Source organism: Simochromis diagramma, unplaced genomic scaffold (genome assembly GCF_900408965.1).
Source record: "Simochromis diagramma unplaced genomic scaffold, fSimDia1.1 OVJJ01000205.1, whole genome shotgun sequence".
NCBI classification, from domain to species: domain Eukaryota; kingdom Metazoa; phylum Chordata; class Actinopteri; order Cichliformes; family Cichlidae; genus Simochromis; species Simochromis diagramma.
In genome coordinates, this window is record NW_024386782.1 from 11,364,018 (window position 1) to 11,380,453 (window position 16,436).

Below are 16,436 nucleotides of genomic sequence, written 5' to 3' on the forward strand. Positions count from 1 at the left end.
CAGTGAGAGCTAGAAGGAAGTGGACGGGCAATACAAAGAGGGAAAGTAATAAAATCCCAGCTGAGTAAGCTGAGCCTCTTCGGCTCAGACTGCCAGCGTTTCAGCTGCTGATTCAGCAGTCTCTTAATATGTAGCATGCACCATGTTTACTCTGTCCACCACAAACCCAGACAAGCACATGTCGTACATTTGGATGACTGCATGCACATTAAAATATATATTTTAATGACGAGCAATTAAGTACAACACAGACTGAAGTGTATTTACGATTGTGACTATAAGTGCAAATTTACATACTGCTTGTCAGTCTTTCTCTGTTTCCTTTCATTACATTTTCACTTACCCCTTAACACTATCACAACATGGCCACACTTTCTTTTAGACACCCAGCAGTTTTTTTGCATGGCCTTTTTCTTCTAGATTGCAGCAGTCAAAGCTTTGTCATTTTAACAGGTTGTTTAAATGACATTTAACTGCTGTTTATTGAAACAAACACAACCCATATTGTTCAGTTCAGCCCTGTAACCGCAAGGTCGACACTGCTAGCAATTTCTTCTCTACCTGTTTTTAAGACAAGACAAAGTCATTCTATTTAACTGAGGTCCTGAAGATTGCACTGAAGGCACAATCCTAAAGTTAGGGAATATTTAATCAGAACAGCGTAATACTGTTTGTACTTAGAAGAAAAGAAGAAAATAAAACAATACGGTACAGTTAAATATCACTGAAAAAGTCCAGTTACATGCAGTTCTGGAAAGGTCCTTTCAGCCCAGCTCCTTGTTACAGTGCGGATGAAAAAATCCAGTCTTGGTCAGAGTTCTACCACCAGTATTCCAGATAATCGATGCAAAATGCTGTCTGGGATTTCCTAAACTACCTCCAGTAATTTTTCAAAAAATGACCCATTGTTTACTGTCTTTTAGCTTTATAAGTGTGTTTTCCATCAAATCACACCTTTTGGCAAGGTAATGGGCTGTAAAGTAATATTCCACATTTGGCCCTTGTATTAGACAAATACAAGAAGACAGAATTAATTAATTAATTGATTGTAAGACAGAATTTTTTGCTTCTCTGAAGTCTAATGCCAAGAGATAGCAAACATTATCAGAGACGCACATCACACCACACAAGGCTGAACTTTATTTGTGAGTCTGCTCAACTATTTGGCTGTCTGGTGTATATCAACTATGCTAGCGGGCATTCTTTCACATTCTTCTCTTTCAAATTCTCATAAGAGTTCAGTTTTCTTTAACTGTTACGAAGTTACTTCTTCTTCACTTCTTACTGTGATCTTTGAGAATTAACAAAGTGGGACTGGTAGATACTGCCTTTATGGCTTTTCATATATTGACTAAACATTCATCCAAACATCAACTTTGGCAACCATTAAAGTAATTTCCCAGCTGGGCCAAGATAAAGGACATTGTAGGCATAGATTATTTTATTTCCATCTGTTTTTGCAGTTGTTTGCCACTGTATAACAGTGCCAGAGCTCCCAAGGTCCATGTTAAAAGGGGGCATGACCGCCTACTGTTCTGCTAAGAGAGACTTCATTACGAAGCAAATGAACAGCGCTAATCTGTGGAGAACAGATTCTCAGTCTGTGCCATCGCACAGATGGCATGAAACTGCTGCAAGTCTTACTGAGACGATACAATTCCTGCATACTGAAAATGCAGTTTGTTTGAGATTGCTAATACAGATGTTTCTATGATTTATGACTGTAAAAAACTAAAGGACTGTACTAGGCAGCTTTTTAAAAACTGAGCTATAAACTGGTAGTACAATGTTTCTACTTTACACTGTCTGGCTAAAAAGAAGGCATTACAAATAGTCAAGGCAAGATTTGGTAAAGAAAATTTCTTATCAGACATACCATTGTGCTCCAAAAGAAAGTGCAGTGTGATTGCATGATGTAATGCCTGGTTTGATCTTGGCTCAGACCCTGCTCCTCTCGCCTGGAGAAATTCACACAAGTGTACTTTGTGCGCCAGATAAGGAAGGCCTGGTCATGTTCGGACTGCCATAGCCACAGCCATGAACAGGGGAATAAATCTGTGATTCTTTAATGAACCATATTATCCATCGCCCCTGCAGCTATGAGAGCCTCTTCTGTGGTACATTTTGTGGCGTGACTGTGGCTTATTAACTGTATTACCCGAAACACTTGCACTGCTTCTTCCAAAGGAGCTATTCATTTGTAGATAGCTCATTAACGTATTAATCTCTAAAATGCCCACAATGGCACATTAAACCACTATCTCTCCATTAGGAAAATAGACGAGACACCAAATTTCTGTACATCAGAAGCTGGAACAGTGCTTTATTTGTCTGTCCACTAGCATAGTCTGAGTCTGGCAGATTAGGCAGTCGTCTCTTGCTTTCTGTGAAGATCCGCACAGAAACAGAGAAAAAGAGAGAAAAGATAGAGTAGAGAAATTTCAAGTTTAAAAGAATGGGATTTTAGTTTATAATGAAGTCTTAAGTTTAAGATTGAACTTGGGGAAGAAAAAAAAACGGGAAAAAACCCTCCATCCCACTGGTAAATCTGTTGTATTTGACTTCAAATAGAAAAGTTATTATAGCGTTAAAGCTGTTGTTGAGGCAGTCTACCAGGTACTGTGTGAAAAGTCACGAAAACAAAAAGGAGATGAAGGCAGGTTATCCATCTCAGAGGAGTACGAGTAATCGCATGGATAAACATTTCCTGTGATTGAGCCGGAGGGATGTGCAGTGACAAAGTGTGAATCGTACAGCCATGAAAGTAAAATTCTCTTTTGGTAACAAACACCATCTGTCAGGAATGCTGGTGAGCTCATCAAGAAAACAAAAACACCCCCTGGCATTTTTTTCACAAACTTTACAGTTCAGTGGGTAAACGTGTCTAACATGAAGCCATAGGCAGTGATTGTTTCTCTTTGCCGTCCTGTCAAAGAATGTAATTATCAAAATCTGACTAGATTGAAAGTTATAGGAGTTGATTATTGTGCATCTGGTCTATCCTTGCATACCCTTATTTGAGATGTGAGTGTGTCCACAAGTGTGTGCATGAGTGTAAATATGACCCTTAGGTTGTGAACTCTGATAATTAACTTAAATTAGCAGCAGCTAGTTTGGTGGCTTTTTTACTTAAGAAAATAGAGTGCTGCATAGTTAAAAAGGTGTGGCTGTATGGTACAAGAAGGCCTCCATCAACAGGTTTTGAATTTACCTCTAGGGGCAAAATCTGCACTCACGTCTATCAATGCTCGATATTTCACTTTCTCACTTTGCTCACATATTCAAACTCACAGGCAAACACACACTGAATCTGACCTTGGTGAAAGTGTTCAACTTAGACACATAGTATCAGCACACTAAGGTAATGGGTTTGTTGTTGGTGGTGTATTTTTACTTGAATGTCAAAGGCATAGAAAGAACTTTCCTCCAAAGCCTATAAGGCCAAAAAGGTGTGTAGCAGCTGTTCATTCTGGCAAGGGAGCTACATTTCTGAAATGAATAGCTGGGCAGGATACAGCCAACCTGCACTAGTGTTAGTAAGATTACACTGGATCGACCACAGTCCCACTACAGCCTGCTGTTGTCCAGGACCCAGCACGCACTTTGCCTTTCTTGTTCAAAAATACAACGAAAGAAGGCGAAAAGGCTGGGGATTAAGGGTGGATTGTTGCAAGTTGGATGATTCGGAGTAATAGCCAAATGTGAAGGAGAGCGGAAAGAAGAAAAGCCTGAAACTAAACGCACTTGAGTGTAAAAGGCATAAGGCTGTCTGTTTTTATGTTGTAGCGCAGGTAACGGAGAAATAAAAAGATTCAAAGGTGCTTTCAAGTCGAAATCAACATAGAGACCTATGATTCAATCTACCGTGAGAGTAAAGGGTTAGAAGGGTGGACTGGGGATTTGGTGGTTGTATGCACTGGCAAGCTAGATAGAGCCAGTCCAACCCTAGATCTTCTCTTTCTAGGTCCTGCTCTGAATGAGGTCCCTTAGGACTGCCGTGCATAGAGAGCTGGCTGGCCTGCAGATGTAGTGGCTGTGTCCCGGTGCGGATATTACCAGTATGACTGCCATTTCCCTCAGCCTTTCATCTGGAGCTCAAGAGGCTGAGAGAGAATTCCGCAGGGCAGAGTAGGGTTGTTGAAGAAGGAACGAGAGGATTAGCAGAATGGTCTGGTTTGCGGATAGATGTAGGAGGAGTGAGTCAAATTTTTTTGGTCAGATATGCAGGGCCATCCATTTGTTGTGTGCGAGACTGTGGATAATGTTGCAAAGTTGTCTAAATACTTGTTTTGCCAATAATTTAGAGAAATGTCAACATAGTTTCTGTTTAATTAATGACATATGAAATACATCCTTCCTGATCACTTAAACTACAAAGCAAAGTTTTTGTCCTTAAGTTTTATTACAATCGTCACAACTGTCTTCTATTTCCTGCTGTCTCTATTCATCCCTTTTATACCATATTTCACCTTGCCTTTAAGTGGGCTCCTTTTTCTCACTTGCATGACATATTCTACCCTGTGGTTTTATAGCACTTTGAAAGCATATTAGCTTGAAAGGCTCCCTAGGCGCACGGTCATCAGAGGAGAATGGTTCTCATTAGCCAGCATCATCATTTCCTTTCTTAGCAGTATCTGTAAGGCCTTTATGATTGAGCTTTTGCAGCACACCTTTGGGAGCCTGGTCGGGAAACACCAAGAATCTCTGGTGTGGCAACAGGTAATAAACCAAAGGAAATGGTGGGAGTGAGTATGTACAGAAATTAGTGAAAATTAAACCTAGAATTCAGATCAGCAGAGGAACACAGGGTGCTAGTGATCTAGTGCTTTGATACCACAGCCACATAAAAGCTTTAACAGTACCACAGAAGGAACTCTTATTCTTACAAGACATTCTTACATGCACATGTTTCCAAGCAGTACATGGACTTTAAAAGATGGCTCAGACTCATAAAGTGTTCTTTATTGAAAGCAGTGCAGTGGCTAGAACTTCATGTTTAATGTGTGAATAAAAACCTGGTACACCACCCTTCCCCCTGAGCCCCAATCTGCTTTAGATTATACTTTTAGGTTGCTGTTGAGACAATATTTGGTAAACCTCAATGAACTTATGGAAATGGGTTGTCGGTGGCCAGCGTTGCTGGTGTGAGTGACCCTCTTGACTGTCTTTCCTTGACCAGAGCTTATTGTTGGCTACTAACACAGAAAATGACATTCCTGCTGTAACACAGCACTGAGCAAACAAAGTCAGACATTCCACTGATATTGAAAAATGCAGTAGAAGGATAAGCAGGGATGAGTGTGATCCTCCTCTGTCTCATCTCAGCCTAGTATACAGGGGGAAATACAACGTAGGTGAGGGGAGAAAGACGGAAAAAACATCGGCTGGGATTTTCCCACTGATGACGTGGGAAGGTAATCCTTTGTAATACGTATAAAATGCAAAGTTTTGTTTTAAATGACAATCACAGTATGTTGTTTTTGTTTGTTTGTTTTTAGATGGCAAAAAGCATGTTAGCATGGCATGAGTGGTAATGAAATCTGGTAGCAAACAGTCTATTTACTACCTGGAGTGCAAAGTCTGTGTGCAGGCTTTACAGGTAAGCATCAAAGAGACACACGTTGGAAGACAAGTCACTTCATTAGAGCCCAATCCCATTGATCTGTGGTGAGAGCAACAAAGTCCTTCTCCCTTATCCATAAGTAATGTGGCAATTAGAAGTGAACCTGGTGCAGATTGTCAGGCCAGAGGGCTGAGAGAGGGCTGACCTCTGACTGATTGAACTGATTGCAGATTAAAAGGACCAGTGTACTCAGTGCACAGTTCTAAGTGATTTAATTCTAAAACTGCAGTCAGTTACGCAACCAAGAGTTTACATCAAAGTATTTGATTCGCCCACACAAAATCAAACATTTATAACATCACAGCGCAATGTGTTTTTTTTTTCTCTCTTATCCGCTCAGATATGTGAAAACACTTTGAAGTTGAGAAGGCAAGTATCACTTAAATCACTTTAATTCAGAGGGGGCCCGTCACATGGAGCAACACAAGGCTGCATTCCATTCTGTGCACTTAACTTTTATGTGTGCACCACTACTTGGTGTCACTAAGCAGATAGTGTCAGTGACAGTTTCCACACACTAAAGCAGGCACTGAAGTGCTGAATAAATTAGTCTTGATAATTTCAGAAGGATTGTGGATTACAGCAAATACAATATGAAACGTATTTTACAGCCAACATTTTTGATATTGACTAAATAATATAAATAATGGTTTCAGTCTGTTTATTTGGTTATGGAGAGATTGTTATGTGTAATGCATTCTGTCTAGGCAGCAAGGCAAAGCAGAACGCTTAAATGAAACAAAGTCCTGTTTAATTGCAATAGTAACATCACAAATGTGAAAGCATTAATCTTAAAGGTTTGGTTTATAGTGTTATGAGACTTTTATAAAGAAAATAAAAGACCCATCTCCTTGGCAACAAGACCATCTCCCAGCTTTAAAAGCCAATAAGAATTTTCCCTTGTTGCGTCTGTCTTCCTGTGTCAGCGCTAAGGGGAGAATTACAGCATGCTGCTAACACTGATGCTAACGGATCCAAAATGCTAACTTAAAAATCACTTTCTGTTCAAATGTATCCAATATTAAATATGTTTTCTGGGCTTGGTCTGCTATCGGACAGCTATTTTTGACAAGGAGCCGAGGCCGCGCTCTTTATTAGTTACATGACAGAAAAACAAGCAACAAAATAATGTAATTTGACCTTTCAGAGCACATACCTGCTGCTTTACCACTGCATCGATTGGTTAGTTTGTTTGTGAGTATAACCATTAACTAAAACCTGCTAAAAACTAGAGCGCACAGCAGCACTGTGTTCTTTTAGATTAAGCTAGTGTTTTTTTCCTGTCCAGTTATTGTGTACTATGCAAGAAAAATAATGGCTCCAGTAAAATATTAAAAAGTACTGTGTGATAGCAAGTAAAGTGATAAAAAAAAAACAACTAAATACAGTCTACAAATAACCAAATAACTCTTCCATGTTCTCCCATCACCTAAACAACAAAAACAAAGAGACTCTTCAGATCAAAATGTCCCCTCCAGAATAGGAAAGTCTGGTTGTAGCCTAGTGCGGCTAATGTGGCCAAAGTAAGTGTTAGCAGGGGGACAACTATGACTTGTGGAAACTTTAAAACAACCCATAATGGGTCTCAAAACCTAGGGCATTCCGGGTGGTGTGGTATTTTGGGCTGAAACTTGAAATATACATTGTTGGGGACATGTAAGACTTGTTAATATCACTCAAAAAGTTTTGGATAATTCAACCTTTAAGGCTTCTGTACCAGTAAGTTAAGTCCATGGGGAGAAGTGTGAGGTTAGTAGGTACATGTGAGGGCATTGTTTCCCTGAGTTGTGCCTCATGTTCATTTCATTTTGATGGTTTAAAAAACTAACTAACTAAAAAGAACCCCAAAAACTATCAACATGTGTTGTTTGTCTGTGTGTGTGTGTGTGGCCGTACGTGCGTGTGCTTATGCAATTGAAAAAGAGAGAGCAAAAGGATATAAATGGCAGTTTATTTCTGCATCCTTCATGCTTGTCTCTCTACAAGGACAACGTGACACCTGGCAATGTGATGAGGCAGCTGGTGTTTGAGTGCACACAGGTGTGGTGTGTGTTCTGAGTACCCTGGTGTGTGTAGCGATGGGTGTGTGTATTTGTTTGTGAGATTGAGGAGTTGTCTTGGGCATTAAACTTCCCTCATCTTCCACTCCATCTTGAGAATCTGTCACATTGACTGCTGGAGGTCACTGTCCTCCCAGGGCCCCATTTGCCAATTTGTTTCTGTGTATATGTGTTTGTGTGTGTATGTAAAGGGTGTAAATTTTAATCTTGCCAAGGAGCTTAATAGTCTAGTACAGCCAAGAATCACACTGGACAGATTCCACTCCACTGATCCCTGTGCTAGTTGCCAGGCTGCTGTGCCTGTTGCTAGGTTAGCTTTAGGCTAAGACACGTACCCCACTGGTGCCCCAGTATTTTGGCCCTTTAGCCCCCTGAGTGGCCTGCCAGAGACCTTGTACCAGTCCTGTTGTACAGGTTGCCTGTGAACCAGGGAGGCAGTTCTCAGAGATGTGCATGAATTCACTGTGTTTCTCAGAAAACAGAATAGGGAGATTAGTTTGAATGAGTGAGGAGCCCCTGCCTGACATGCCACCACATAAAGAGTGATTTGCGGACAACAACAGCACAGAGATGGATGGCCAGTAATGAACTGTGTGAATTCATCCTCCCCTCCTTTTTACTCTCTACCCTTACCTTTCATTGTAAGACAATGTGTGTGTGAAAAAAGATAAGAAAGACTTGTTTAAATTCTTGGAACGGTAAATGTGAGACAAGGAAAATGAGGCCTTAAGAAATTCAACATTTCCCTGTTCTAACAAACAGCGTCGGGATATCCAGGATTTGTAGCTGGTAACAGCAGCATGGCTGTTTTTTTGTGTGTAAAGTTGTGATTGGAAGACAGTGATATGGCTAGTTATTAATGTTGTTTTTCCCCAACCATGAAAACAACAACAACTTTGACTACAAGTGTAAGAGCCATGGAATACATTCAGTGAAGCTGCATCTACAACAATGTAGCGTGCAACCTTAAGAGGTCACTTAAATGGTGTGTGGTCTGGATTTTGTATATTTGAACAAGAAAACATTTGATCTTCTTAAAGTTAGTGCTTCAAGATTAAGGTGGTATAATTAAACAATACCACAATGGAAATTAGCTGTGACTTTTTTTCTGAACATTTTGAGTGTGGTTATATGCTACATTCCTTCAGTTGCCAGATGTTTAAGTGCAGTCCTGTGTGTATCCATCTTTTTCTAAAGGGGTAAAATGGGATTCAACTAGGTCATTCCCTCCATTTCTTCTTTTTTAAGCTATACCTACAGTTGCAGTGAGAAATTTACTTACGCTCATCTTGGGCATGAATGTTATGGTAATTTTAGGCCTTTAATGATTTCTTTGAACTTTTCTTCTTCAAGGGTGGAATAATTGTTTAGCATAAATCTTTAATGACTTTCAAAAACAAGAACTGGGTGCACAAGTTTGCATTTTAGCCTTTTTTCCTAATCCACACAGTTTCAAAATTATATATACGGGCACAAATATATACAAACATTTACTTAAATCTTTTTATAAGTGGTACTGAAGGTTCTGCAATGTCTTAACATGACAAGGCCAGAGCCTGTTAACTGATCGTGATTGACCACAGCTGGTAGTTTCTCTTTGCTAGCATAAAAATGAAACACTCATTGGATTGACCAATATGCAGACCAATGAGGAAGTCCAAGGAACTCAGTGAAGATCTAAGAAGGAGATTTGCATATTTACACAAATTGGGACAGTTCCAGAGTCTTAAAGCCATTTCTAAGAAAAAAAATGCAGATTCCAAAATCATTAGTTCTGTCAGTTTGTGTGTAAGTACAACTTATTGAGAAGAAGAAGATGAGGGGAAATTTGTAAGAATTTGGTCCGAAACAATCCAGGAACCAAACTAATGCTCAAGCCTTCCATGAACTAGAAACTGCTGGAACTGCTGCTAGTGTCACTTTCCACAGTGAAGCAATTTTTACATTGGCCTGAGAGGGTGCTGACCAAGAAATGCCAAATGCCCTCTGAAGAAAAGTTGTATGGTCAGATGAGACAGAGATTTAGTTGTTTGGCTGCAATAACAAGAGGCATATTTGGTGTAAAGGTGAGGCCTTTAAACCCAAGAACAATGTACCAGTTCTCAAGCATTGCGGAAGTAGCATCATGCTCTAGACCTGTTTTGCTGTCATTGGTACTGGTATTTGTGCAAAGTGGATGGAACAGTTGTCTTGGAACCTAAAGATCCCACAATAATAGGGTCTCACAAATAAGTTTGTGTTCCAGTGACGGTGAGAAAAACAACTGTAGTATTTAATTCATCTAGTAATTAGCACTAATTACCAGATACCTCTGTGTCCTTCCCCTTATTTGTTTACGGATGAAGCTTGCTAATCAAACTTGCTAGCCATGACTAATGAGTTAGCACTTCATGGTGTAATTGCAGAGTCCAGAACCAGTTGATGTCACAGTGTCCATCTTTCACACTGTTTATCTGCAACAGAACTTACTTGAAATTAGTGCTATATGAAAAGCATATATAAAAAAATGAACAAAGCAGAACTCAAGTGAAGGCCTTAAAGGGAAACACTGCACGTAGCAAATATCTGACAAGGTTACAAGTCCGGCTGGATCTAGTGTGAGTTTTTCCTTCCTATTTATGACAGACTAATGGTAAAAATCATTTTTACTTACAGTAGTTCAGTGTATTTTTGAAACAGACAGCTGGCACCCATGCACTAATGCATATTTGGCAACTGCATAAAGATCTTGTCTTACGGCAAATAAGGATTGATCTAGAAAATCGACAGTGTCATTATGTAGAAATACAGGAGCAGCCAAATAAACTGCGCCTCTGTTAGTTTTGATGTGTGCTCACAAGTGTTGTATTTAAGCTGGAGTTAAAAACTGATAAAGACAAGGAGTCACCTATGTTAGGGAAACATGAATACAAGGCAGATCCAGAGGCCTTGCCAAACCTAGGCCCATGAGCTTCTTTACAACCTTCACCCCCAACATCCACCTCCAATTAACTGCTATGCAGTTGCCGAAGAGCTGCAAGGTCAAGAAAATGGTTAGCAAGATACTGACCTCAATTCTCCTTCACCACACCCCATCAATGCACTGTAAGTCATAAGTTCACCTTATAAATGTCTTTAGAAATCTACACAGCGGGCAGAGGTGTGAACTGACACCAGGTGTTTTAAAGTTCATGACAAACAGGTCAAAGTCTTCTCATTACTCATGTAAGTTCAGTGTGGGATCAAGTTGCAACGTACAACAGTAGGTTACACTGTAAATAGATTTGCTGTAACGTAATTCCAGGTGGATATTTAGTATGGTGAAATAATAAAATGAACTTTAGCGAAATTTATCAATGTTTGTCGTAGCTATAAAGTCTGTACTCAGTCTAGAAAAGCTGTCTTGTCATCTTGATATCAAGTAGTGTGACAACTTGCTAAGCCCCAGTAAACAGTAGCACCATTCCTCGCTGGATTACAGCTCTGCAGCTAGGGTTGAGCCAAGAGTTTTATGCAGACATGCACGCCTCATGATACACACATACAGAGGCAGGCAAAACACAAATGTAGATATAATTTTTCAGGGTTAACTTATTTAATGTGTGTGTGTGTATTTATTTCTGCAACCCTATATACTGTCGGTGTGAGTATTCTAGCCAACTGTAGTTTATACATGACACAAAGGGGGGGAAAAAGAGAGACTAAATCTTATCAGCTGAAGACAGAAAGAGAACTGTTTGACAACAGTCTGGTTCTTCCTTTTGCATACCTATGTTTAAGGATTTAATCTGTGAGACAGCAGCCACTGTGTGCTGGCAAACCAAAAGGAACCAAGAGGAGCCAGGGGAAAGAAGAAAACTAACACGGTTGCCCGGAGAATTATCATGCAATTTTCGGTCGTTCAGAATTTTGATGGCCGAGACATTTGTTATTCTTATTATTCACCTTCCTGCCTTTATTCCTCTATTTCTCTCTTGCTACCCTCCCATCCCTCCTCCCTCTTGGCTAGGGCCTGAGGTCCACCTCTTCTTTGGAGCTTTGGCCCAGGTTGTTAGAAGCAGCTGTTGTTCCTCTTTGGCCAGTGGGAAATAAAGGCTCCTCCAAACACACAAGCTACTCATCTGGAGAGGCATTAGTGGCAGAGGACACTGTGAACTGTTTCTCACACACATAGCCAACACAGAGGTCAATGAGGTTGTTAAACTGTATGTGTAGTTAGGTAACACAGTAACCGCAGTACATATCAGAGTGAAAGTTGGGTGGTCAGTTGTATAAAATGGCACGAACCATTTTCTCTTCATCTCAATGACACAGTTTACCGCATCCCTAAACAGCAAGTTTGAAAGCTACAGCATATTATTTATAGTATTATGGAAGTGTTTACAGGCCCCACAGACCCATGCATCGATATCCAGAAACTGCCCAGACACGAAGGTCTTAGGTTCTGTTTTTTTTTTTATTTGATTTGATTTTCTCTGTCTCTGTTTGTTGACTATTACAAAAACATCTATAAAATCAAATCCCATTTGTCATATACTGATGAAGAACATATGTCACTGACTGCTGTTGTGATGGGAGAAGTATGTTGATGTGCCATTGCATCGCCTTGAAGTCGCCTGAGGTGATTGATTCCATCTGTCTTGATACAAGTGGCGATGGATATTCATCCTCATACTGAAAAGCTGAACTAAATGTTTTCCTCTTCTAACCCTCTATGTCATCCTTCACTCCCTCCCACTCTGTGTTTTTTTTTTTCCTATCTTGCTTGTTCTCCCTTCTTTTTCCCCACTGTTCGGGGATTTACACATGACTCAGCTTATGAAGCATGGCTTATCTGCTAACATTGTCTCATTATGACAACAACAACATAACATTCCATTAGTCTTCTGCCCCCCAGTTTTCTATTTCTTTGTGCCTCAAGCTGTTGGAGGCTTTAAGGAACAAGTACTCTTCTCTTTTTTCTCCCTTTAAATTTCTGCTTATTTTTCTCTCCCATTGTAATTACATTTTTTTCTCCTGTTGCTATGTAACTTAGGCACTCATATATTATCATATCGTATTATTGCATAACATTTCCACTCAATGTGATGCCATTTTTTTACAGTATAGTGCTTCTTTTGTTTTATCTTAACTTCTAAAAATGTCAAGCTTTAATAATTATATCTATTGTCCGTATTTATTTTCTTTTTTTGCAGTTTGAAAAATGTTCGGTGCTTCCTCGACATGTTGAGGGGATTTCATAGTTTTTTCTTCGTCTTCTTTCAGGTGGTCCCTTTAGGGATCGCCTACCTCACCCTATCTCTAGCATCCTCTTCTGTCACACCAATCCTCCCTACTACATCCATGATTCTTTTCTGTGGTGGTCTTCCTCTTTTTCCTCCTGCTTTGCAGCTCCATATTCAATATCTATCCATCTTCTTCCTCTTGTCCAATTCAGGGTGTAGCAGCCCTTGGCATCAAGAACGACAGAAGAGTCTCTAACGGGTGCAGCCATTTATTTCCTCACCACACACGGCTCATTCTCTGGACGTTGAGCACCGTGAAAACTATAAAATAAGAAAAAATTGATACCCGTACAGTACCTTTTGAACTATAACAATGAGCAATAACAACAATGAGCTTAAGTTAATTCAGGCAAGTTCAAACAAGTAATTCTGAGATATACAGTCACAGATTAAATAAAACAAAAGGGGTTACTTCAAACAGCATCAAGGGATTACACAGTTCAGTTAAATAAAATATAACAACAGATCATCTCTCATCACATACCTCAGTCCGCTTGCCAAGGGTGCAAAACTCCGGTAAACACTTAAACACTTCGGCCCGTTTCTCATGGGGTGCTGCTAGCTTGCATGACACACATGTCTAGCTAAAAAATAGCACATGGATGTAAATAACGTAAATACAAAATAAAAAGGTTTTCAGATAGCTCACAATACAAACGCAGCAACATACCTTACATTAGAAACACACTTATCATACTTATCAAAGTATTATCGTAACTTACATGGACTTTGTACAACTTATTCCTGCCGCGACAGACTGCTCTATACGCGTTACGGGGCATGCCTCTGAGCACATCTGTCCTTAGTGCGACTGCGCATACAGTTCCGACAACCCCAGCAAAGATGACTCATGGTACAGATCAGCGGTTCATTACACTCCCACCAATCATGCTATGATTTACAAACTAGCTAATCATACATGATTTGAACAACAACAAAATGAGACCACTTCAACCAATATACAGGTGTACAAACATCATAGAGCAGGTGCCACCTGGACTGTTACATTGTTTATGTCAGCTCCTCTCAGATAATAACATGGTTGTTATTACTCTCTTTCAACAAGAACCACCAGTTTTTGAATAGGCCGCTCGATGATGGGGGGCTTGAAAGCACGGTCCTGTTTCTTGGTCTGACTTTGGACTCCTACTTGAACTTTGACCCGACGGACTAAACCATCATCGCCTTCGATAGTTTTCAACGATACGCCCCAGTTGCCACTGACACCTTGGTAACATATCTTCCTTGATGATAACAATGTCATTCACTTTTAGATTACGGCGGGTTTTGTGCCACTTCTGTCTTGTGGAGACATTCATGAGGTATTCTCTTTTCCACCTACCCCAGAACTGCTCAGTTAAGTATTGTACTCTACGCCACCTCTTCGCTGCATACAAGTCTTCTCTCACAAATTTCCCAGGTGGTGGTAGAGCAACTTTGGACTTCATCAGTATAAGATGGTTCGGAGTAAGAGGTTCAGGTGCCTTTGGGTCACAGATACTGCCCACAGTCAAGGGGCGGCTATTTACAATAGCCATGGCCTCATAAAACAAAGTTCTAAGAGAGGCATCGTCTAGTCTTCCTGCACACTGAGCAGTAGTGGCATTTAGCACATTACGAATGGTTCTAATTTGGCGTTCCCAGATGCCACCAGCATGACTTGCAGAAGGAGCATTGAAAACAAACTCACACTGTTTGTCTGCCAGGAAAGCCTCCAGTGCCTGCATGTCACATTGTTTGAGAGCCTCTCTGAACTCATTTCTGGCTCCTACAAAGTTTGTGCCTTGGTCACAGCGGAGTTGGCAAACAGCTCCTCTGAGGCTGATGAAGCATCTAAGGGCATTGATGAATGCATCTGTTGATAGGTCTTCTAGCATCTCGATATGAACAGCACGTGAAGACAGGCATGTAAAGATAAGCCCATACCTTTTGTACTCCTTACGGCCCCCGCTTGATGGAAAATGGACCAAAGCAATCCATACCAGAGTACGAGAAAGGAGCGGAGGCTTCAGTCCTTTCTTTCGGGAGCTCTGCCATGCGTTGCGCCTCGGTGGGGCGCCGAAGTTTTCGACATTGCACACATTTATGTATTAACTTGGCAACTGCTTTGCTTCCCCCAAGCACCCAAAACCCATTTGCTCTGAGTTCTGCTAGGGTTTGACCGCGACCCTGATGACAGATGGTGGCATGGTAATGAGACAGTATTAGTCTTGTAATGTGACTTTCCTTTGGAAGGATAACCGGGTGTTTTAGTTCTCGACTGAGCGTTGCCTTTGTCAGTCTTCCACCGACACGAAGAAGTCCTTCATCTAAGATGGGGATCAAGACAACTTAGGGGGCTAGAGCATGGAAGAGAGTTGCCCTTCTGAAGTGTCTTTATGTCTTGCAAAAAGGCTTGTCGCTGAACCAGACTGATTACTAGTTCACAAGCTTTTCTCCTTTCCTCTACCGTCACAATGCTGCTGACACGATCTGACTTCATGCCTAGTCTCTTAATTCTTGCAACTACTCTGATGAGCGTTGTCCAGCTGGAAAAGCGGCTTAGACGGTTCAGAATGTCATTTTGCTCATTGGCATGGGTGGCAAAGGTTTTCACCGATTTAACTTCAGGGTCACAGACTAGCAAATCTGGTGAAAAATGTAGTGTTGGGTGTATCTCAGGTTTCCATAAAAATTTAGGACCCGATAACCAGTTCGTTGACAGAATGTCCCCTGCACATAGACCTCTCGAAGCGTGGTCAGCTGGGTTTTCTGCCGTATCCACATAGTGCCACTGAGCAGGGTCTGTGGTTTCTCGGATTAGCTGAACACGATTTGCGACAAACACATGGAATCGCCGTGCCTCATTGCTGATGTAGGCCAATACAACTTGGGAATCAGTCCAAAAGAATTCCTCATCAATCTGCATGCCGAGCTCTGTTTTTAACATGACGCTTAGCCTTGCGGAGATTACTGCAGCCGAAAGCTCCAGCCTTGGGATGCTCATGAGCTTTGTTGGTGCGACTCTTGCTTTGGCTAACACAAGGCTACAGTGTACTTCATCCCTTCCATTCTTGTATCTGAGGTAGGAACATGCACCATAACCTATGTTACTGGCATCTGAAAAGTGATGCAGTTCCACCCTCACTATGTTGCCAAAGTCTGGAGGATGGTAGCATCTGGGTATCGCTATTTCCTTTAGCCTGTGTAGATCCCTTTTCCATTGCTCCCACCGTGCATGTAGGCTATCGGGAAGCTGATCATCCCAACCTACGCCCATGCGACACAGCTCCTGGAGAATACATTTACCACTCAGGATAAAGGGAGCTACAAGACCAAGAGGGTCGTAGAGGGAGGAGACAGCGGACAGGATACCACGACGAGTTGAGGGTTGGTCCCTTTTGTCAATGTTGAAGCTGAAGGTGTCACTTTCTATTGACCACTGAATGCCAAGTACGTGACCCTCCGCTGTTGAATCCAGGCTAAGGTTGAGAGGTCCGGTGGGTTACT

The 16,436-nt window shown here is 41.1% G+C and overlaps 1 protein-coding gene across 1 annotated transcript; it reads right to left on the reverse strand.

Annotated features, from left to right (window-relative positions):
* Positions 1 to 15,252: 15,252 nt before the first annotated feature.
* LOC120722804 lies at positions 15,253 to 16,431 on the reverse strand (the record flags this gene model as incomplete). The annotated part of the gene is made up of 1 exon (XM_040013942.1): positions 15,253 to 16,431. A coding segment is annotated over one exon (1,179 nt), but the record flags the coding sequence as incomplete, so codon positions are not given.
* Positions 16,432 to 16,436: the final 5 nt, after the last annotated feature.